The 23105-nt window shown below is 40.2% G+C and overlaps 1 protein-coding gene across 1 annotated transcript in view; it reads right to left on the bottom strand.

Annotated features, from left to right (window-relative positions):
- Positions 1 to 23105, bottom strand: part of cblb (Cbl proto-oncogene B, E3 ubiquitin protein ligase) — a 203837-nt gene that overhangs the window by 33063 nt on the left and 147669 nt on the right. Inside the window, exon 10 of the mRNA XM_060833637.1 lies at positions 19758 to 20120. Within this exon, the coding sequence (XP_060689620.1) occupies positions 19758 to 20120 (363 nt within the window). The remainder of the gene's footprint in view (positions 1 to 19757; positions 20121 to 23105) is intronic.

Genomic DNA, 23105 nt, shown 5'->3' with positions numbered 1-23105 from the left:
TCATTTTCCACTATGTAGCTGAGCCTTCCCCCTATAAATCTGTGAAATCAAATGTTTTCTCAGGTAATGGTTATGAAAGAGTTAATGTTGGAGGTTAGATTAAGCTCCATCCAATCTGATGACGTCATACAGTCTTGCAAGGGAAAATTGGGAGAATAAATCTGGATCAAGAAGGGGACAGAAGTGACATCTGTTATTAAGGCTGTTGGGCGAGAAATGTCTAACTAACTACTGTTAGGACTAATCAATGATTGTTCTTCTACCACTGAAACCAAATAAGCCCTTAGGCCCACTCAAAGAAAGAGGAATGATACAGCATCCTTCTACTTAAAAACTGACATGTCAGTGTCCGGTGTCATTGCTTAACAGCACGAGGAATAAAAGTGAAACAAATCCATTGGACCCAGGGAAGAAATTTCTCGAAGATCAAGTGAATTTGCAGGTTTAAAGTCTTTACTGCTTTAAGAAGTGCTCATACAGACTGTCAGACTGCAAACATTTGAACAAACAGGCAGTGAGCAAGAACACGTGGAAACAGCCAAGAGCAAATATCCTAGGGACTGATTTGATCAAAAATTAAAAGTCTAGCCCAATGACAACAATGTATCCATTGCTAAAAATCCATCTGTGTCACTAATATTCTTTAGGGAAAGGAATCTGCTCTCTTCACCTGGTCTAGCCTATATTTCACTCCAGATCCATAATGTGATCGACTCTTAACTCCCCCTGGGCAATTAGGGATAGACAATAAATGCCTTTTGAAAAACTTACTATGAAATGTTATTGCCTTATTCAAAAAAGGGAATAGGGATAATCCTGGGAACTACAGACCAGTCAGTTTTGCATCTGTGGTGGGCAAATTGTTAGAGAGGATTCTGAGAGAGAGGATTTAAGATTACTTGGAAAACAATAGTTTGATTAGAGATAGTCAGCATGGCTTTGAGAGAGGCAAGTCATGCCTCACAAGCCTTACTGAATTATTTGCAGATGTGACAAAACACATTGATGAAGGTAGAGCAGTGGATGTGGTGTCCATGGATTTTACCAAGGCATTTGATAAGGTTCCCCAATATAGGCCCAAGGAAGGAGATATGGGATAGAAGGAAATTTGGCTGTCTGGATACAGAACTGGCTGGCCCATAGGAACCAGAGATGAAAAGTATTCAGTCTAGAGATCGGGTCCACAGGGACCTCTTTTGTGATTTTCATAAATGATTTGGACGAGGGAGTGGACGGTTATGTTAGTAAGTTTGCTGATGACATGAAGGTTGGAGGAGTTGTGGATAATGTGGAAGATTGTGGTAGATTGCAATGACATTGACAGGATGCAGAACTGGGCTGATAAGTGGCAGATGGTGTTTAACCTATAAAAGTGTGAGGTGATTCATTTTGGAAAGGCAAATTTAAATGCAGAATACAGGGTTAAAGGCAGGATTCTTGGCAGTGTGGAGGAAGAGGGTCCACATCCATCGATTCCCTCAAGTTGCTACCCAAGTTGAAAGAGTTGTTAAGATGCTGTAGGGTGTGTTGCCTTTCATTAGCAGGGGGCTTGAATTTAAGAGCCATGAGGTTATAGAGGCCTAGTTATACCACACTTGGAATATTGTGTTCATTCCTGGTCACCTCATTTTCGGAAGGATGTGGCAGCTCTAGAGAATATGCAGAGGAGATTTACCAGGATGCTGTCTGGACTGGAGGGCATGTCTTATGAAGAAAGGTTGAGGGAGTTAATCTTTTTTCATTAGGGCTAAGAAAGGTTAGAGGAGATTTGATCGAAGTGTACAAAATGATGAAAGCCATACAAGATAGTGAGAGGCACAGATAGGGTGAATAGTCAGAGACTTTTCCCCAGAGCAGAAATGACTATCACAGGGGGGCACAACTTTAAGGTGATTGGAGGAAGGTTTAGGAGAGATGTCAGAGGTTGGTTCTTTACAGAGAGTGGTGGGTGCTTGGAAGCAATGCCAACAGTGGTAGCAGAGTCAGATACCGTGGGGACATTTAAGCAACGCTTGGATAGTTAAATGAAGGATACATAGGTTAGTTTGGTCTTAAAGTAGGATAAAAGGTCGACACAACATCAAGGGCCAAAAGACCTGTACTGTTCTATGTTTTATATTCTATGTTCTTAAAGTGAGATCAGAAAACTTGTTTTTTTTTTAAAACAAGCAATGGAAGATCCAAAGAAATGGAATCAGATAAAAGATCAACCTCTATGTTGCAAACATTCAAAAAAGCTCTTGAAATAAAACAACTTACATCTTCAGCTTATCACCTGCAATCTCAAGGTGTATTGGAAACATAGCATCAAACTTTGAAGATCATGATTAAAGCTTAATGTCAGGAAGGTTCTATTGACTTGAACATTGGTGTCCTTTATCAGAGAGTCCAAGAGTCATTCAGGATGGGAACAAACCCTTCCATCCAATCAGTCTACGCCAACCATGTTCCCAAACTAAAGTAGTCCCACCTGCCTATGTTTGGCCCTTGTCCATCCAAACCTTTCCCATTCATGAGCTTTTCCAAATGTATTTTAAATTTTGTAATTGTACCGGCATCCACCACTTCCTCTGGCAGTTCATTCCACACACAAACTATTCTGTTAAAGTAATTACGTCTCATGTCTTTTTAAAAATCTTTCTCCTCTTAGCTTAAAAATATGCCCTGTAGTTTTTTTTAGATTAGATTACTTATAGTGTGGAAACAGGCCCTTCGGCCCAGCAAGTCCACACCGACCCGCCGAAGCACAACCCACCCATACCACTACATTTACCCCTTACCTAACACTACGGGCAATTTAGCATGACCAATTCACCTGACCCGCACATCTTTGGACTGTGGGAGGAAACCAGAGCACCTGGAGGAAACCCACGCAGACACGGGGAGAACGTGCAAACTCCACACAGTCAGTCGCCTGAGACAGGAATTGAACCAGAGTCTCTGGCGCTGTGAGGCAGCAGTGCTAAACCACTGTGCCACCGTGCCACCCACCCTAGAAAAAGCCGCTCGTCATTCATCTGGTATATTCCTCTCATGATTTTATAAACTTTGTCCTCCAGTGAAAAAAAGTCCCAGTCTTTCCAGTCTATTTTTATATCTCAAACCCTCTATTCTTGGCAACGTCATTTGTCTCTATTTGCCATTAGGGATGCTCTTATGGACATGTGGTGAGAAGATCATTTAAAGTAATTCTATGTTTCCAGCCTATATTTTGAATTTCAGGGAGAAACTGACCAAAGTCTGTAACTTGGCTATATTTGAAGGATGGATTAGTGGTGCTGGAAGAGCACAGCAGTTCAGGCTGCATCCAAAATGCAGCGAAATCGACGTTTCAGGCAAAAGCCCTTCATCAGGAATTATTCCTAATGAAGGGCTTTTGTCCGAAATGTTGATTTCGCTGCACTTTGGATGCTGCCTGAACTGCTGTGCTCTTCCAGCACCACTAACCTAGAATCTGGTTTCCAGCATCTGCAGTCATTGTTTTTACCTCTATATATGAAGGATGCTCAACAAACAAAGAAAAACAGCAGATAAAAAAGCCCAAGTTTGAAATGTTGCTGCTGGAGACAAGGTGTTGGTGTTGTTCCCTGTCTTTGGGGAATTATTAAACACAAGATTCACTGAATCTTCTCAAATCATAAAGAAACTCAATGATGTGAATTATGTAGAGAGTACACCCTATCGGAAGAAAAATCAGTAAGCATGTCACGTTATAGCAGGGATGATAGGAAACATGTATACTTGGATAGTGAAAGTAATAGGGAGTGAAATAGAAATATTAGAATTGGAGAATGAATCAGAAATTAAAAGATCTAAAGTTGGTCCTCCAGCTTTCAGACTGGACTATAAAGAGATACTTGAAAGATTTGACAGCATCATGCCTTATCTTCCAGATACCATAAATTTAACTTACGAAGGCCATTACTGAATCAAGAATAAAGTTATGGGAATAGGCCAGGAAAAACATTTTGGCAGTTCATGTAAATTTGTGGATAGGCAGGATGGAGTATATTAAGTTCATGATGGACAATGATATTATTGAACTGAACAGCGGTTGCTTATCAAAGCCAAATGGGAACAAAAGCAGACTTATATTCACTTCTAAGACTGGAGCAACTAGACATGTACATTTTGTCACAAGAGGTGATTTGCTAAATGGATCTTGGCAAGCCCCCTGGACTGATAAATCCAAAAACAAAATCAGCATTTGTAACTAGACGGACTTGATGCAAAATTATATCATCTGGAATGAAAAATGCATCAACAACATTCCAACAATTAACCAAGTTATTGAAGGACAATGTACCTGTTGCTTACATCAATTATTTGGCTATTTTTAGCAAAATCTGGGAAGAATATTTACTTCACTTAACTGAAATATTTTATTGGTTACACAAAGCCAATCTGGATGTAGGTTTACTTGCTGAGCTGCAAGGTTCATTTCCAGACATTGCGTTACCCTACTAGGTAACATCTTCAGTGGGCCTCGGGCGAAGCAATGCTGAAAATTCCTGTTTTCTATTTATATGTTTGGGTTTCTTTGGGTTGGTGATGTCATTTCCTGTCGTGATGATATTTCCTGGGGTGAAATCACCTCCTGTTCCTTTTCTCAGGGGGCGGTAGATGGAGTCTAACTCGATGTGTTTGGTGATGGAGTTCCGGTTGGAATGCCATGCTTCTAGGAATTCTCGTGTGTGTCTTTGCTTGGTTTGCCGTAGGATGGATGTGTTGTCCCAGTCAAAGTGGTGTCCTTCCTCCTCTGTATGTGAGGCTACTGGTGAGAGAGGCCCCCCTCTGACCCATAGTCTCGCTAATTTTCAGCATTACTTCACCTGGAGGCCCACTGAAGATGTTACCTGTATGGTAATAAACCGTCTGGAAATGAACCTTGCAGCTACATCCCAAATCTCAACCTGAGCTACAAAATCTTCTCAAAACTCACAAAGCCAATCTGATTCTGAGGAAGGGTTACTCGACCCAAAACATTAACTTTGCTTTCTCTCCACAGATGTTGCCAAACCTATTGACCTTTTACACCAATTTCTGTTTTTGTTTCTGATTTACAGAATCTGCAGGTTTTTTTTCCTGTTTTTATTTTGGTTATAAATCTGTCTAAGAATTAATTTGCTAAAGCAAAAGTGACTTATTTAGGCCAAGGCTAAATACCACCTAGAGATTTTTCTGTCCTGGACAACATGTGAAATTTTGCATTATGTTTCCATGAGTGGATTTAATTACAACTTGTCCTGAACCTCAGCACTGTTTGGTGTACCTTTAAAAAATATGTTGAAGAAAGGCAGAAAATTTGAATTTATGTAAAATTGAGTGACTTTGAAGACTTAAAAGCTGTGCTAACAATTGCTAAAACAGTAGACAAATACTACAGATGCTGTAAATGTGACATGGAAATAGGAAATACTGGAGAAAGGCAGTACTTCTGGCAGTTGAGTTAACGTTTCAAGTCGATATGACTCTTATATAGAATCCCTGCAGAGTGGAAACAGGCCCTTCGGCCCAACAAGCCCGCATCAACCCTCCGAAGAGTAACCCATCCAGACTCATTCCCCTATCCAACTACTCTACATTTACCCCTTACTAGTGCACCTAATATACACACCCCTGAACACTATGGGCAATTTAAGCATCACCAATTCATCTAACCTGCACATCTTTGGATTGTGGAAGGAAACCAGAGCACCCAGAGGAAACCCATGTGGACACAGGGAGAATGTGCAAACTCCACAGAGACAGTCACTGGAGGTTGGAATCGGACCCAGGTCCCTGGCATTGTGAGACAGCAGTACTAACTGCTGAGCTACCATGCTGCCCACAAACATAACTGAGTGTGTGTTTCAATAACGTGGAATGATTACATTGGGATAGATAGAATTGTATTTTTAGTGTGTATTTCAGAATCTTTCAAGTTATTACATGTAAATACCTATTTTATCTTTCCTTTTGCATAATAAGCTTCTATTTTATTGTTAAAACCAAATCTGCAACACTGCAGCTTGTGTTTCAGTGAAAGGCCACCTCATTGATGAAAAAAACGTAATGAAGTATGACAGTAGCCTTCAGTCTGGAGTTTGATTTGTCCAATAACATCATCAGCTAGGATCTCAACACTTTCACCACACCAATACCCTCCAGGTGTAACTAGGAAACATGGATAGCATTGATGAGAATTTAAAACTTAAAACTACAGGAAGGCTCTACAATGGTTTATATCGAAAATCGGAGTAGATTTAGGCTTTTCACTCCTTTCACCCTGCTCCATTATTTGACATGATCATGGTTGATCACCCAACTCAGTATCCTGCTCCTGCTTTCAACAGAGTATTTGATCCCTTGAGCTCTAAGAATTCTAAAAAAAAACCTCTTTCTTGAAAATATTCACTGTTTTGGCCTCAATTGCTTTATATGAGAATTCCACAATTTCAACACTCTCCAGGTGAAGAAATTTCTTCTCGGCTCAGTTCTAAGTGGCTTATCCTTCGATTATGACACTGGGTTCTGGACTCCCCAGTCATCAGAAACATCATTCCTGCATTTACTCTATCTGGTCCTATTAGAAGTTTCTAGGAGATCCCCACTTATTCTTCTAAACTACAGGCAATATTGTTCTAACCAATCCAGTCTCTCTTCATACGTCAGAATGACTATGCCAAGAATCAGTCTGGTAAACCTACATTGCACTCCCAGCATAGGCAGAACATCCTCCCTCAGAGAAGGAGACCAAAACTGCACACAACATTACAAATATGGTCTCACCTAGACTCTGTACAACTGTTGCAAGACATCCCAAGCTCCTGCGCTCAAATCTTCTTCCTGTCGGCACAAACACACCATTGCCTTCTTCACCACTTACTGTACCTGTTTGCTAACTTTCAGCAACTGGTGTATAAGAACACCCAGGTTTTGTGGCATCTCACCCTTTCTCAATCTATCATTCAGATAATAATGAGTCTTCTGTTTTTGTGAAAGTGGGTAACTTCACATTTATCCACATTATACCTCATGTACCATGCATCTGCCCACTCATTTAACTTGTCCAAATCACACTGAAGTATCTCCATGTCCGCTTCACAGTTCACACTTCCAACCAACTTTGTGTTGACTGCAAATTTGGAGGTATTACTTTTAGTTCACTCCTCTAAATTATTAACATATATTGTGAATAGCTAGGGCCCAAACACTGATCTTTCCAGTATCCCACTAGTCGCTGGTTGCCACTCGAAGATGATCCATTTATTGCCACACTTTGTCTGCCAACCAATTCTCTGCCCATGTCTGTATGCTACTCCTCAGTCCCATGCACTTTAATTTTATAAGTACATCTCTTATGTGGGATCTATTCGAAAGCCTTCAAAAAATACAGATAAACTACATCCACTTGCTCCCTCTCATTAACTCCACTTGTTCCATCCTTTAATAATTACAGTAGATTTGTCAAACCCGATCTTCCTTTTCTCAATCCAACCTGACTCTATCCAATCCAGTCACTGCTTCCTCTGCTCTGCTATTAAAACTTGTACAATAGACTTTAGTATTTTTCCTACAACAGATATATATGCATTTGGAAAGACAGTGTTTGGTTAGGAATAGTCATCATGGCTTTGTGCGTGGGAGATCATGTCTCACAAATTTGTTAAGAGTTCTTTGATGAAGTGGCCAGGAAGATTGAGGAGGGCAGGGCAGTAGATGTAGTCTATATGGATTTCAGTAAGGCCTTTGATAAAGTTCCACATGGTAGGCTGCTCTGGAAGATTAGATTGCATAGAATCCAGGCAGACCTGGCAAATTGGATACACTACTGGCTTGATGGTTGGAAGCAGAGTGGAAGAATGTTTGTCGGACTGGAAATCTGTGTCTAGTGAAGTGCTTCAGGGGTTAACACTGGGCCCAATATGGTTTGTTATCTATATCAATGATTTGAATGAGATGTACAAGGCATGATTAGTAAGTTTCCAGATGACACTAAAATAAGCAGTGTAGTGGACAGTGAGGAAGATTATCAGAAATTACAGCAGGACCTTGATTAGCTGAGGAAGTGGGTCAAGAAATGGCAAATGGAGTTTAATATAGACAACTGTGAGTTCTTGCATTTTGGAATGTTAAATCAAGTTTCATGGTGAATGGTGGGCCCTTAAGGAGCGTAGTGCAATAGAGGGATCTTGGAGTTCAGGGTTACAGTTCTTTGAAAGTGGAGTCACGAGTAGACAGGGCAGTGAAGAACGCTTTTGGCACACAGTCAGGGCATTGAGTATAGAAATTGGGAAGTTATGTTGCAGTTGAACAGGACATTGGTGAGGCCACACTTGGAATAGCGTGTACAGTTTGGACCACCTTGCTATAGGAAGGATTTTTTTAAAACTTGAAAAAGTGAAGAAATTCACAGAATGTTGCCAAGTCTTAAGAATCTGAGTTATAGGGAGAGGTTGGACAAGCTAGGACTTTTTTTAGTGTTGAGACTGAGGGGGAAATCTTACAGAACTGATGATATGATGAGAGGCACAGATAGAGTGAATGCTCTTTTTCCCAGGTTTGGAAATCAAGGACTAGAGGGCATCAGCTTAAGGTTAGAGGAGAAAGAATAAAAGGTCGGCATGGACCAGTTTGAGCTGAAGGGCTTGTCTCCATGCTGTCAGACCCGATGACTCTATAGCCAATGTTAGGCATGCCACTCTGTAATTCACTGTTTTCTTTCTACCTCCTCCTTTTTTAAATAGCAGGATTAACTTAGCTACCTTCCAAGCTGAAGGAACTATTTCAGACTCTATGAAGTCTCGAAAGATGACCACTAATGCATCCACTATTTATGCGGACACTATGTGCTCTGGATTGGAGATTATTGGGCCTGGGGAATTTATCAGCTGTAATCCCACCAATTTCCCCCAAACCATTTCCCTACTAATATGGATTTCTTTCAGTTCCTCTCTATCACCAGACCCTGTACTCCCTAACATTTATTGGACATTGTTGGTCACTTCCTTTGTGAAGGCAGGAGGAAAATATATATTTACTTGTGCTCCCAATTCCTTGTTCTCCATTTATAACTCCCTGTTTCTGACTGTAAGGGACTACATTTGTCTTCACTAATCTTTTTCTCTTCACATACCTATAGAAGCTTGAACAATCAGTTTGTATGTTCCCTACAGGCTTAATCTTGTACTCTATTGTCTCATTATTAACCAGTCCTTTTTGCCCTCCTTTGCTGAACTCTAAACTGATAGGGCAGCACGGTGGCACAGTGGTTAGCACTGCTGCCTCACAGCGCCAGGGACCTGGGTTCAATTCCCGCCTCAGGCGACTGACTGTGTGGAGTTTGCACATTCTCCCCGTGTCTGCGTGGGTTTCCTCCGGGTGCTCCGGTTTCCTCCCACAGTCCAAAGATGTGCGGGCCAGGTGAATTGGCCATGCTAAATTCCCCGTAGTGTTAGGTAAGGGGTATGGGTGGGTTGCGCTTCGGCGGGTCGGTGTGGACTTGTTGGGCCGAAGGGCCTGTTTCCACACTGTAAGTCTAATCTAATCTAATCTAATCTAATCCTTAGGTCTGCTGCATTTTTCTGGCCAACTTGTATGCCCCTTCCTTGAATCTAATTCTGGCCTTAATTTCCCTTGTGCATCACGGTTGGGCCATGTTTCCTGTGCCAGAACAGAACAAACAATTCTTGTAGTTTTCTGTACACTGTTAAAATGGTTGCCATTGCCTATTCACCATCATCCTTACATAATTTTATCATAGTCAGCTGACACCTCATACCATCGTAGTTTCCTCTATTAACAGTATACTGGCCTTCATAACAGGAAGGATTGAGAATAGAAGCAAAGATGTTCTTCTGCAGCTGTACAGGGCCCTGATGAGACCACACCAGGAGTACTGTGTGCAATTCTGGTCTCCAAATTTGAGGAAAGACATTCTGGCTATTGAGGGAGTGCAGCGTAGGTTCACGAGGTCAATTTCTGGAATGGCGAGACTACCTTACGCTGAAAGACTGGAGCGACTGGACTTGCATACCCTTGAGTTTAGGAGACTGAGAGGGGATCTGATTGAGACATATAAGATTACTAAAGGATTGGACACTCTGGAGGCAGGAAACATGTTTCCGCTGATGGGTGAGTGCCGTACCAGAGGACATAGTTTTAAAATACAGGGTAGACCATTTAGGACAGAGATGAGGAGAAACTTCTTCACCCAGAGAGTGGTGGCTGTGTGGAATGATCTGCCACAGAGAATAGTGGAGACCCAGTCTCTGGATTCATTTAAGAAAGAGTTGGATAGAGCTCTCAAGGATAGTGGAATCAAGGGTTATGGAGATAAGGCAGGAACTGGATACTGATTAGGGATGATCAGCCATGATCCTATTGAATGGTGGTGCAGGCTCCAAGGGCAGAATGGCCTACTCCTGCACCTATTGTCTATTTAGATTTAGACCATTGTCTAAGAATCAACCATATCACTCTACAACTTAATGAAATATTCTATCATGTTATGGTCACTCTTTACCAAGGGGCCTTTTACAGCTAGATCACCAATTAATCCTTTCTCATTACACAATATCTAGTTCTAGGATGGGCTGTTCCGCAACATATTGATCCAGAAGAAAACCAGCGCATAAACACCACAGGAATTCCTGCTCGACAGCATTGTTATGGATTTGATTTTACCGATCTAGATGCAGATTAAAGTAACCAATAATTACTACTGTACAGTTATTGCTTGCATTTCTAATTTCCTATTTAATGCCATGCCTAACATTACAACCACGGTACCTTTCCATGTTTGCCACGATCTTCGCTTTACCCTTCAATTCCAACATTCCCAACACTGCATCAATGCACTCAGTGCAAGCTAAAACATTTGAATCTTGAGTTTGAATAAAAGTCATACACAAAACAACAGAGGGGACAATTCAAAACCATGAAACATTGTGGGATTTGATTGGCAGTAGCAAGTAACAAGTTGTACATGCAACTTAGAGGTTAAAGATCAGATCAGTAAAATCCACAGATACAGGTCATTCTGCTATAACGCATGTTTTGTCAGTGCGAATTGGCTATAACTTGAATGACAAATTGTGGACATTGTGTGGATAACACTAACTTTCTACTGTCCAGGTATAGTGATTTTCTATTAGCAATCTGTTACAGAGTGATTTTCTGTTGTGGGTTTTCATAGCGGTATTTTCTACAGGGTGAATTGCAGAGGAAAACAACTGTCATGTTATAGCAGAACGACCTGTATTACTAACCAATTATGATAAAACCAGGAGTGTTACACTTCACAATTTTGATAATATCACCTGTTTCCACCTTGCATTGAGTTGATGTTGTGGTATAAATTCAGAGTTGAGTCCTAAATTGACAGTGCATAGGAAAATTTGCAAGTTCTTATTGAGCAGATGACCTAATGTGGCTTGAATTTGATAATGCTTGTAATGAATCCTTGAGGTTATTTTATTAATTGGCCTGATTTTTAAAAAATGTTCCATTTAGGACATTACTATCAAATTTGTCAGCCATCCCAAGGTGCTTTATAATCAACTGTTCATGTTTCACATGTGCGGTCACTGTTAAGTAGGCAAACACAACATTCAATTTGCACATGGCAAAATTCATCAACAACAGAAGAGGTCACTGATCAGTCAACGTATATCTAAGTGCTCTATCAGCAAAATATTGTGGATGCTAAAAAACCTGAAATAAAAATGCAAAATGTTGAAAATGCTCAACAGATCTATCAGCATCTGTGAAAACAGAAAGAGAGTTACAAGTTGATGACAAAATCACTGACTATTTCTCTCTCCACAGATTCTGTCAAATCTGGTCATATTTCCAGCATTTTCTGTATTTTAGTGGTAAACTATAACCCCTTCAACCCAGACCACTGTGCAAAACTTGACCCAGTCTTGGGAAATAAGGTAAGGTAGGTGACTGAGGTGTCAGTAGGGGAGCACTTTGGGGCCAGCGATCATGATTCTATTCGTTTTAAAATAGTGATGGAAAAGTACAGACCAGATCTAAAAGTTGAAATCCTGAATTGGAGAAAGGCCAATTTTGATGGTATTAGGCAAGAACTTTTGAAAGCTGATTAGAGGCAAATGTTCGCAGGTAAAGGGACAGCTGGAAAATGGGAAGCCTTCAGAAATGAGATAACAAGAATCCAGAGAAAGTATATTCCTGTCAGGGTGAAAGGGAAGGCTGGTAGGTATAGGGAATGCTGGATGGCTAAAGAAATTGAGGGTTTGGTTAAGAAAAAGAAGTTAGCATACGTCAGGTACAGACAGGATAGATCGAGTGAATCCTCAAGAGTATAAAGAAAGTAGGAGTATACTTAAGAAGGAAATCGGGAGGGCAAAACGGGGATATGAGATGGCAAATACAATTAGCAAATACAATTAAGGAGAATCCAACGGGTTTTACAAATATATTAAGGACAAAAGCGTAACTAGGGAGAGAATAGGGACCTTCAAAGATCAGCAAGGTGGCCTTTGTGTGGAGCCACAGAAAATGGGGGAGATACTAAATGAATATTTTGCATCAGTATTTACTGTGGAAAAGGATATGGAAGATATAGACTGTAGGGAAATAGATGGTGACATCTTGCAAAATGTCCAGACTACAGAGGAGGAAGTGCTGGATGCCTTGAAACAGCTAAAGGTGGATAAATCCCCAAGACCAGATCAGGTGTACCCGAGAACTCTGTGGGAAGCTAGAGAAGTGATTGTTGGGCCTCTTGCTGAGATATCTGTACCATCGAAAGTCACAGGTGAGGTGCCGGAAGACTGGAGGTTGGCAAACGTGGCGCCACTGTTTAAGAAAGGTGGTAAAGACAAGCCAGGGAACTATAGACCAGTGAGCCTGACCTCAGTGGTGGGCAAGTTGTTGGAGGGAATCCTGAGAGACAGGATGTACATGTATTTGGAAAGGCAAGGACTGATTCGAAATAGTCAACGTGGCTTTGTGCATGGGAAATCATGTCTCACAAACTTGATTGAGTTTTTTGAAGAAGTAACAAAGAAGATTGATGAGGGCAGAGCAGTAGATGTGATCTATATGGACCTCAGTAAGGCATTCGACAAGGATCCCCATGGGAGACTGATTAGCAAGGTTAGATCTCATGGAATACAGGGAGAACTAGCCATTTGGATACAGAACTGGCTTAAAGGTAGAAGACAGAGGGTAGTGGTGCAGGGTTGTTTTTCAGACTGGAGGCCTGTGACCAGTGGAGTGCCACAAGGATCGGCCCTCTACTTTTTGTCATTTACATAAATGATTTGGACACGAGCATAAGAGGTACAGTTGTTAAGTTTGCAGATGACACCAAAATTGGAGGTGTAGTGGACAGCGAAGAGGGTTACGTCAGATTACAACAGGATCTGGAACAGATGGGCTAATGGGTTGAGAAGTGGCAAATGGAGTTTAATTCAGATAAATGCGAGGTGCTGCATTTTGGGAAAGCAAACCTTAGCAGGACTTCTACATTTAATGGTAAGGTCCTAGGGAGTGTTACTGAACAAAGAGACCTTGGAGTGCAGGTTCATAGCTCCTTGAAAGTGGAGTCGCAGTTAGATAGGATAGTGAAGGCGGCATTTGGTCAGCTTTCCTTTACTGGTCAGAGTATTGAGTACAGGAGTTGGGAGGTCATGTTGCAGCTTTACAGGACATTGGTTAGGCCACTGTTGGAATACTGCTTGCAATTCTGGTCTCCTTCCTATTGGAAAGATGTTGTGAAACTTGAAAGGGTTCAGAAAAGATTTACAAGGATGTTGCCAGGGTTGGAGGATCTGAGCTACAGGGAGAGGCTGAACAGGCTAGGGCTGTTTTCCCTGGAGTGTCGAGGGCTGACCTTATAGAGGTTTACAAAATTATGACGTGCATAAATAAGATAAATAGACAAAGTCTTTTCCCTGGGGTCAGGGAGTCCAGAACTAGAAGGCATAGGTTTAAGGTGAAAGGGGCAAGATATAAAAGAGACCTGAGGGGCAATGTTTTCAGAGGGTGGTACGTATATGGAATGAGCTGCCAGAGGAAGAGGTAGAGGCTAGTACAATTGCAACATTTAAAAGGCATCTGGATGGGTATATGAATAGGAAGGGTTTGGAGGGATATGGGCCAGGTGCTGGCAGGTGGGCCTAGATTGGGTTGGGATATCTGGTCGGCATGGACGGGTTGGACTGAAGGGGCTGTTTCCATGCTGTACATCTCGATGACTCTATGACTAGTTTTCAAAAGTACCTTCAGCAGACTCCAAAACTCTCAGGTTCACTACTTCCAACACTGCAACAGCCCTGGAGCTAATGGATCAATGCCATCAAACAGAATCAGGTATCCAGTGAGGCCAAAGTACTCAAACTCTAAAGATATTTCTTGCAGTGATTAGTAATCCAAGATTTTTGGGCACAGATCAAGGGAGGCACATATAATTCTGGACACATCTGACAGTCAAAGGTTAAATATGGATGAAAACCAGGAGGTCATGTGCTGAACCAAATAGATGTGTGGCAGCTTCAAACTTTGCTGTGTTTCTGCAGTAGTCTGTTTGGTGTACAAGTTCCTTACCTCTGAAAGCAAAGGAGACAGAGAGCTGCCTCATGAGACAGAGGGCAAATTAAATATCACTGAGTAACCAAGAGATTGACTGTGCGAGTGAGCATGAATGAGTGGCCATGTGATTGAGCGTGAGTAAGAAAGTGGGTGAAAAATGAAGAGTGCACATTTGGTAATAATTTCAGATAACTTAAAATTTATGCTTTGAATTCATTAAGATTTACAAAACCTTTAAGCACATTTATAAAGGCATATATCATTTAACTGTAAACAATGTTCAATTTTATTCTGGCCCATTGTGCATTCACCTAGGCTTCCAAATGAATTGATTTGAAATTGTGAACTTTGATGTCTTAACAGCAGTTTTGGCATGGTTTATATTTCAGGTACGTATTTATATCCGGTTCAAACACATGTGGTTAGGGCATTCTGCAATTCAAAAATTCTTGAACTTCACCTGGCTAAGGAGCAGTACTCTGAAAGCTTGTGATTTCAAATAAACTATAATGTGGTGTTGTGTTCTGACTTTGTCCAAATCAAAAATTCGTAAATGACTTTGTCCCAGGCACTCCATACTGCAGAGGTTACATACTGACATGGTTAAGTAAGGAATGTTGGTGTAGACACCTGGAGAGTTCCTTGTTCTTCCCTGAACAGCTTTATTGGATCTTGTTACATTTAGCTTCGTGAAAAAATAGTAATTTGGTTTAACGTTAAGCCAAAAGATGGCATCTGAAACACTTTCCTCGGTACTGCTCAAAATCATCAGCCTAGATCATATGCTAACTTGCAATGATGAATGATGTTTACTGATATATACCCCAGATGCAATGGAGGCTGGATCATTGAATACACCGAAGGCTGAGATTTACAAATTTTAGATTTACAGGTAAGTTGAAGACTAATGAGGAGCAGGCAACAAGAGAATTTCAGGTCATAATTGGATCAGTTATGATCTCACTAAATGGCAAATCCAGTTGGAGGGGCAGAATGGCCAACTCCTCTGCTAATTTCCTCATGTGCTCAACCTCCTCATTCTTGCTTTCATTGTTATTATTCGCTTGAACCCAGACAGTGAGTGTTGTTAGCCCATTTAACTAGTAAATATTACAATAGAGTTCAATTCAGTCCTAATTCAACACTTACATCTATCAACTTCAAGGAGCTGTCAAAAAAAAAGTGACTAACCCGAGGGACCCTGATTAGATTTCTGCCTACTACTCTAGAAGCACAGATGTTAATTGTACATTACCAACTGTGAAACACAAGATTTATCATTCATCTAACAAGTTGATATTAAATCAAGCGTTTTAAATATACGAGCAAAAATTACTTTAAATTTATCAATTCCCTACTTCTATCGTCAAAACTTACACATGCTTTGGCATTAGAAACATCACAATTAAAAATAAAAAGGCAAGGGGAGGAACAGGAAGCAACAACTAAAGAGACTTAACCAGCCTAATTGCTAAGGTCAGCCAGTTAAGTGCTCCCACACTCAAATAATTGATATACATTGTGAATAGCTGGGATCCAAGTACTGATTCTTGTAGTACCTCACTAGTTACAATTATTCTTACTGGCTGTTTGTCAAATACAATCAATCAATGCTGATGGATGGACGGCAACACTTACAGGCACATTACCTCCTAACTCATGTGGTTTAATATTTTGCATCAGCCTCTTGTGGAAGAATTAGTGAAAAGACTTATGAAAAATCTAAGCTTACAGCACCCACCATTGAGTCTTCTTTATCAATTTTGATAGTATCGTCTTCAAACAAAATCCAACAAGTTAATCAAACATTATTTCTCATTTGCAAATTCATGCTATCTGTGCCCAATCAGATCATTATCCAAGTGGGGTAGTGCTGGGAAGGGTTGTAGAACAGAGAGACCTAAGGGTTCAGGTACATAATTCTTTGAAGTTTGTATCACATATAGATAGTTGGTTAAGGCAGCACTTGGAACACTGGTCATCATTGCTCAGATCACTGAGTATCAGAGCGGGGACATTATGTTGAGGTTGTACAGGACACTGGTAAGGCCTTTTCTGGAGAACTGTATCCAGTTCTGGTCACTTTGTTATAGGAAGGACAATATTAAGCTGGAGAGGGTTCAGAAGAGATCTACCAGGGTATTTCCACAAATGGAGAGTTTAAGTTATCAGGAGAGCCGACTTAGGCTTGGACATTTTTCACTGGAGTGTAGGAGTTTGAGGGGTGACCTTCTAGTTTAATAAAATCATGAAGGATATAGATAAAGTGAATGGCAAGTGTCTTTTCCCTATGGTGGGAGATTTCAAGACTTTGGTGGGGGGTATTTTAAGGTGAAAAGAGGAAGATTTAAAAAAAAAGACATGAGGGGCTTTTTTTTTAAATACAGCATGGGTCATGTACAGGATGAACTTCCAGACAAAGTGATAGATGGGGGTGCAGTAACTGCATTTAAAAGCCATTTAAGTAAGTACATGAATAAGAAATAGGCCAAGTGCAGGCAGGTGGGACAACATTAGTTTCAGATTATGACTGGCATAGACTGGTTGGATTGAAGGGTCTGTTTCTGTGCTGTATGACTCAATGATTTTCTAAGTGTCTATTTGTCACATCCTTTAAAACTGATCTTAGCATTTGCCTTACAAAGGTCTGTAGTTCTTCCTTTTCTCTCTTGCTCCTTTAAGTCTTCAGCAACTTAAATAAAATGTTGGTATTTCCAAAGATCACTATTATCATGCAACTGCAGAATCAAACTGAAAGAAATGTATTGGTAAGAAATTCAAAAAATTTGGAAAGGACCTTACGAATGGGTGAATGAATTATTAAGGGGGTAAACTCAAAAGGGACTGCTAACATTAAATTGATAATCGACAAAACACAGGAGATTTAAAAATCTAAATAAGTCTTGTTCAAATCTGGCCTACAAGGAAATTAGCTTGTTCCAATTTCTTTATCCCATGATTTACCTCCATTCTCCACACCAAAGACCAGTAGCCAAAACCAGCAAACTTCTCTAGTTGACTAATTAAAGAACCTGAGATCATTATTGTCACGGAGAATAACTGTGAGCAATAAACTGAAGGCAACTCCAGGCTAGCAAAATAAAGCTATGAGCTTTTTACAACAAGCAAAATAAAAAGATCCCTGCCAGAAGCACTGTGAAAACTCCAATATTCATTCTTTATAATGAACCTTAATACATTGTATTGTAATATATCATAGCCATTTCACAAAAGCAACTGATAGGAAGAGTTCAAGGCATGGCTGAGATATCCACTAACTGTAATGTAAACGTGAACAATATATCCCATTTATCATTTAACCACAACTAATAATGTTATCTATCCACAAAAAGGTGCAGATTTTGCAAATATGTATTGTTCAATTTTTTGCCTTGTAATTGAAGCATCAACATGTATTAGACTATAACAAATGGTTTCTGGGCCCCCCAATAGACATCTGAAGGTGAGCACAGTTAAGGCCCAAAACTCCTTCCCCTTCGCTACATTAATCACACTAATGTGCTTACTTGCCAATTCTCTTATTCCTCTTTCCTTCTCTCCCTCCATTAATAATTCTTACTTCAATGGCCACTTAATCCATTTTGCTTTCCCTTTTTAGTTATTGCTCATTTTCCTTTCTATATATTTCCTGACTTTTAAACTTACATCCATTTGTAATTAAATTATGAAAATTGTTCACCATGCTGTTATTTTTAAAAATTTTTTTTATAAGATTGAAAATTTACAGATTATCTCTGTTCATTTTGCATAACACAGACCAATAAATCAGATACCCAACTTAATTTTGACTGATTTCCCAAATGGCAGAGGATATGGCAGCTTGCAGTTAAGTATTATCATTGAGGAGGAGTGAAAGTTGCAATTTGCTTTATTCATTGTCTGTTTTGCAATGCATTTTTTGGATAACTACTTTGGCACATTTGTAATAAGTCTTAAACCTTTAAAATTTTAAATAAAAATACTGCATCTTTAAGAGGTTCCTTTTATATTTAATCAACTCATAAGTCAAAAGTTACTGCAGGGCATAAGTTGGGACTACAGATTGTAAGTAATGCAATGACTGTTTAGAAGATATTTAAACATTGTGATAAAGCTCTCACTTAATTCTTCTGACTCCATGTATATTAATCTAAACATGACTGAAAAAATGCTGAAAGGTGGACAGGACTAATCAATTTCCACCCTATTTCCTGGCTTTCACATATCCATTCCATGTTAATAATAACACTTTTACTGTCCAATATGTTTTCTGTGACTTATGTGAACAGCATTCATGTTATTCTAGTAGAAATGTGGTCAGCACCTTATAAATCAGAAAAAAAATCCTTCAACTTGTACTCTAGCCCTTTGCTAATGCAATCAAGTTAAAGTAGGCGATTCGAAAGACACAACTATGTACATTCAGAAAACTGCTACATTTATTCATTTAGGCCTGTTGTCCTCTCTCAATCTCACATAAATATCAATGTTTCCTAATCTTCATAATTATTTGTTGTACCTGTCCACTAGTTTTTAATGATGTATATACTTGGGACCTCTAAACTTCTCTGTTTCTTCACAGTTGGTAGCTTTTCACAATAAAAAGTATTAATTGGGTCCAGAATGGATAACCTTACACCTTCCCACACAACCCTATTCCATTCCATCCATTCCAAGAACTTCACACCTGAAACACATTCAGAAATATGTGGCTTGGATGTTCGTGCCATACGCAGAATTAATACTGCAGCAAACTTTTTATTAATAGGTACCTATGGGACCAGGAGTGTACTGATTGATCAAATATTCCAGTTGATCAAGAGGTCTGTATAATCAAAGTAAAAGTACACACGCTAAGTAATAGCAATGTAATGCAGGGGGTGTACACGTCACTGTTATACTTCATTTACAGCATAAATTACTTAAAAAATAATGCAGCTTTGCCTTAAATAAAACTTACTGACAGACAGTCATCTCACTTGCACTCTAAACTGACTGACTGCACGGACATCCCAGAGATTGCAATGAAACAGTAAACATCTGGTAGATGAGGAATACAAGTTTTGCCAGTTTATGGGGAGAGTGCCAGTTAAAACAAAGTTTGCGATATATTTAGTCTTAACTATTCTCTCATCCATCAGCTATAAAATAAATCAAAAATGCTAATGATAATAGAGACCCAATTATAAGAGTTCTGTTCCAGTCCTTACCTTTGCACTGTCATGAGATAATTCTTGGCGTCTGCCGGGTTTGCGTGGAAAACCTGGTTCTGCTACATGCCAGTTCTGTCTACCATTCAAGTTAGTGGGTGCTGTGTGACCAGATTTAGGAGATCGATCACCACCAGATTTGCACTCTGTTGTCGCGGTAGCACCATGATCTCTGGGACACCAGGCTTCATGTGCTATATGCTGGTCCTTTAAAGAAACATTTTCAGAATGATGCAACAAACGTGCAGCCCTGCTTTCTGGTGGAATAGGAGGTGGTCGCTCAGGTGGAAGAGGAGGTTCTCGGAGAGGAGGTGGTGGTGCTGGGAGAGGTTTGTCTTGTTTTCGTGCCATGCATGGAGATGACTGATTTTAAAAAGAAGAAAACTATTTCAGATTAATCTTATAGAGTCAGAGTCACAGATGTACAGCATGGAAACAGACCCTACGATAAACAAGTACAAAAAGACATAAAATTAATTCAATAACATCTGTACCACAGTATAAGGTTAAGTGATACAAAGTGATAGGGACAAATATTTGGCACTACTTATTTTGTGCTAAAATGAGGATTCACAAGATTGGAATAAAAGGGTTTAGGTTATCAGGCAAATTAAAGGAATGTTTTTGGGTCAGTTCTACAGAAGATACCCTCCATTTTTTCTACAGCATACAGCTCCCATGTAATGCCACTCGCCAACATACATATAAAAACAAGAAATTGATCATGAAATAAAATTGGCAGTCAGAAAGTTGCTACTCCTTCAATTATTGATGCTGAAATTTTAATGCAGATTAAGGAAATTAAATGTTTGTCCAAATAATGATGAACCCATCTGACAAAGGTTCTTCTTTAACTTGAGATAAAACAGTCTCCAATTAGACGCTCATTGTATGAGCATAAAATCTTAAACCAGACTTTGACAAGACTTGGTAAAAACAATGACTGCAGAAGCTGGAAACCAGATTTTGGATTAGTGGTGCTGGAAGAGTACAGCAGTTCAGGCAGCATCCGAGAAGCAGCAAAATCGATGTTTCGGGCAAAAGCCCTTCATCAGGAATAAAGGCAGAGAGCCTGAAGCGTGGAGAGATAAGCTAGGAGGAGGGTGTGGGTGGGGACAAAGTAGCATGGAGTACAATAGGTGAGTGGGGGAAGGGATGAAGGTGATACATCAGGGAGGAGGGTGGACTGGATAGGTGGAAAAGATGATAGGCAGGTAGGACAAGTCATGGGGACAGTGCTGAGCTCCTGTGCTTATTTTTACACATGGACAGTTTTGCCCAGAATGAAAGATTTTGATGTTAAAAAGGCTTTGTTGAAAGAGATGTGTATTTAAACAAATATCATTGCAATAAAGATAATTTGGCCTTGAATGTCTTAGTTACAAGTGTTAACTTGTTTTCAGCAATTTCAACACTCAGACAATAAGATCGAAAGTTTAACTCTTGCAAGTCAAGGTACGATTTATACTGCTTTGCAACTGAATTTCAATCTGTGTTTTCAGCAAAGCTGGTATGAACATGATTGATGGTCTGATGAGGTGGACCAATGCACAGCCATGAGTAGAGAAGCTGTGTTCAATCCTCTTTGCTCAATTGTCACAAATAGCCCAAATAAGGATGTGTCTTCATAAATCTACATCTGAATAGACATTCAAGTCAGGAGCACAAAACTGGAGCTGAGCAGGAGATCAATGTCTTTATGACAGAGGGAGAAAAAGACAGAGTGACTTGCATTTCAACGTTGCATATTTCAGCAGTGATGAACTGCCACTTTTATGCGAAAACCTTTATCAGGAATAGCGCAGGCTTGGAGGGCTGAAGGGCCTGTTCCTGTGCTGTAATTTTTTTTTTCTTTGATACACACTGCTACCTCTTTCCAGAAAGTAGTGGTGAATCAGGTGAATATTTCAAACGTGGATGGGCTGCTGGTAAAGAGGATTGCTTTGGCTTGGAGGATGTTGAGCTTCTTGAATGTTGTTAGACCTTTATTTGTTCAGACAAGTGATGCATCACATTGCTGATGTGTGCCTTTTAGATGGCAGACAGGGTTTAGGGAATCAGGAAGTGATTTACATGTTAGAGAATTCCTGGCCTCTGATTCCTAGCTGTTGTATTCACAGAACCTGTATGAGCCGTTCAATTTGTCATTGTTTTCTTAGGCATAGTACTAAAAACCTTACTTGCCCAAAAAGTGAACACTTCTCAGGTGACTGAAAAGTCCAGTGAATGATCTCTGTCTCAGATTGGTCATAAATGGTTGAAGCATGGCCCAAGTTGCCTCTCACCCCTTTTCTCATCAATGCTCGATTTCAACTTGCTGTTAGCTACGAGTCTCAAGATGTACAGTCGCTTCTCAGATCCTGCCCCTCTATTTTGGGTGGTCTTGAGCTTGTGTTTCCCACGTGCTAATTGGAAGGTTAAACTTTCCCAAGGAGGCTATGAGAGCATCCTTGAAGTATTTCCTTTGTTTTCCTGGGGCTCACTAACCTTGCTGGAATTCTACATTGGGTGCTTACTTTGGGAGTTTCATGTCAGAGTCAGCATGGACCAAAGGGTCTGTTTCCATGCTGTACATATCTATGACTCTATATGTGGCCCACTGAGCAGAGCTGGTGAGCATGGTAAACACTACAATGCTGGAGATATTGGCCTGAGTGCGAAGACTTGCATTGATCGGCCTTTCCTACTAATACTCCGGCTATATTTCTAGTAAATCATAACCCCTAAGTTCTAACAGTTAGAATTCAGCAATTGTAATGTCGTTGAACAAGAAGAGAGGATTATAATCTCTCATGTTGGAAATAGTAATTGCCTGGCACTTGTATGGCAGTAATGTTGCTTGCCATGTCCGTGTCTGACTGTTATTTGGATCTTGTCGGCACAGATTGCTGCAATACCTGAAAAATTGCAACAAGATACTGAGCACTAAGGAGTCACCAACAAATGTTCCACTTCTGACCTCAGGTCAGAAGGAAGCTCAGAAATGAAGCAGCTGAAGGACCTGCAGGAGTCTGAAGAACTTCACAGATTTAGGTGACAGTCAGCCATTAGCACTTGTCCCAGGTAATTGAAAAGTAATAGCAATCTCATTCCCTTGACCTTCAATGACCAAATGATCATCAAATTTATCCTCAATCACCTTCAAGGACACCAGTAATTGCAATATATATCCACCAACTACAGCAACTCTGAGACACCCGGTAATAGATGGGTCCTCTGCAACAACTGGCCTACCTCCTGATCTCTCAAGGATTCTTTTTCACATATAAATGCAATGGAATACTCTCTGACAGACAAGATGACATCACTGTGTCAAAACTCAAGAAGCTCGAGATCATCCAAATCTGA

The sequence above is a fragment of the Hemiscyllium ocellatum genome, chromosome 12, assembly GCF_020745735.1.
Source record: "Hemiscyllium ocellatum isolate sHemOce1 chromosome 12, sHemOce1.pat.X.cur, whole genome shotgun sequence".
Classification (NCBI taxonomy): Eukaryota; Metazoa; Chordata; class Chondrichthyes; order Orectolobiformes; family Hemiscylliidae; genus Hemiscyllium; species Hemiscyllium ocellatum.
Note: the sequence above shows the minus strand (reverse complement) of the source record. Positions and strands in the feature narration are given on the sequence as shown.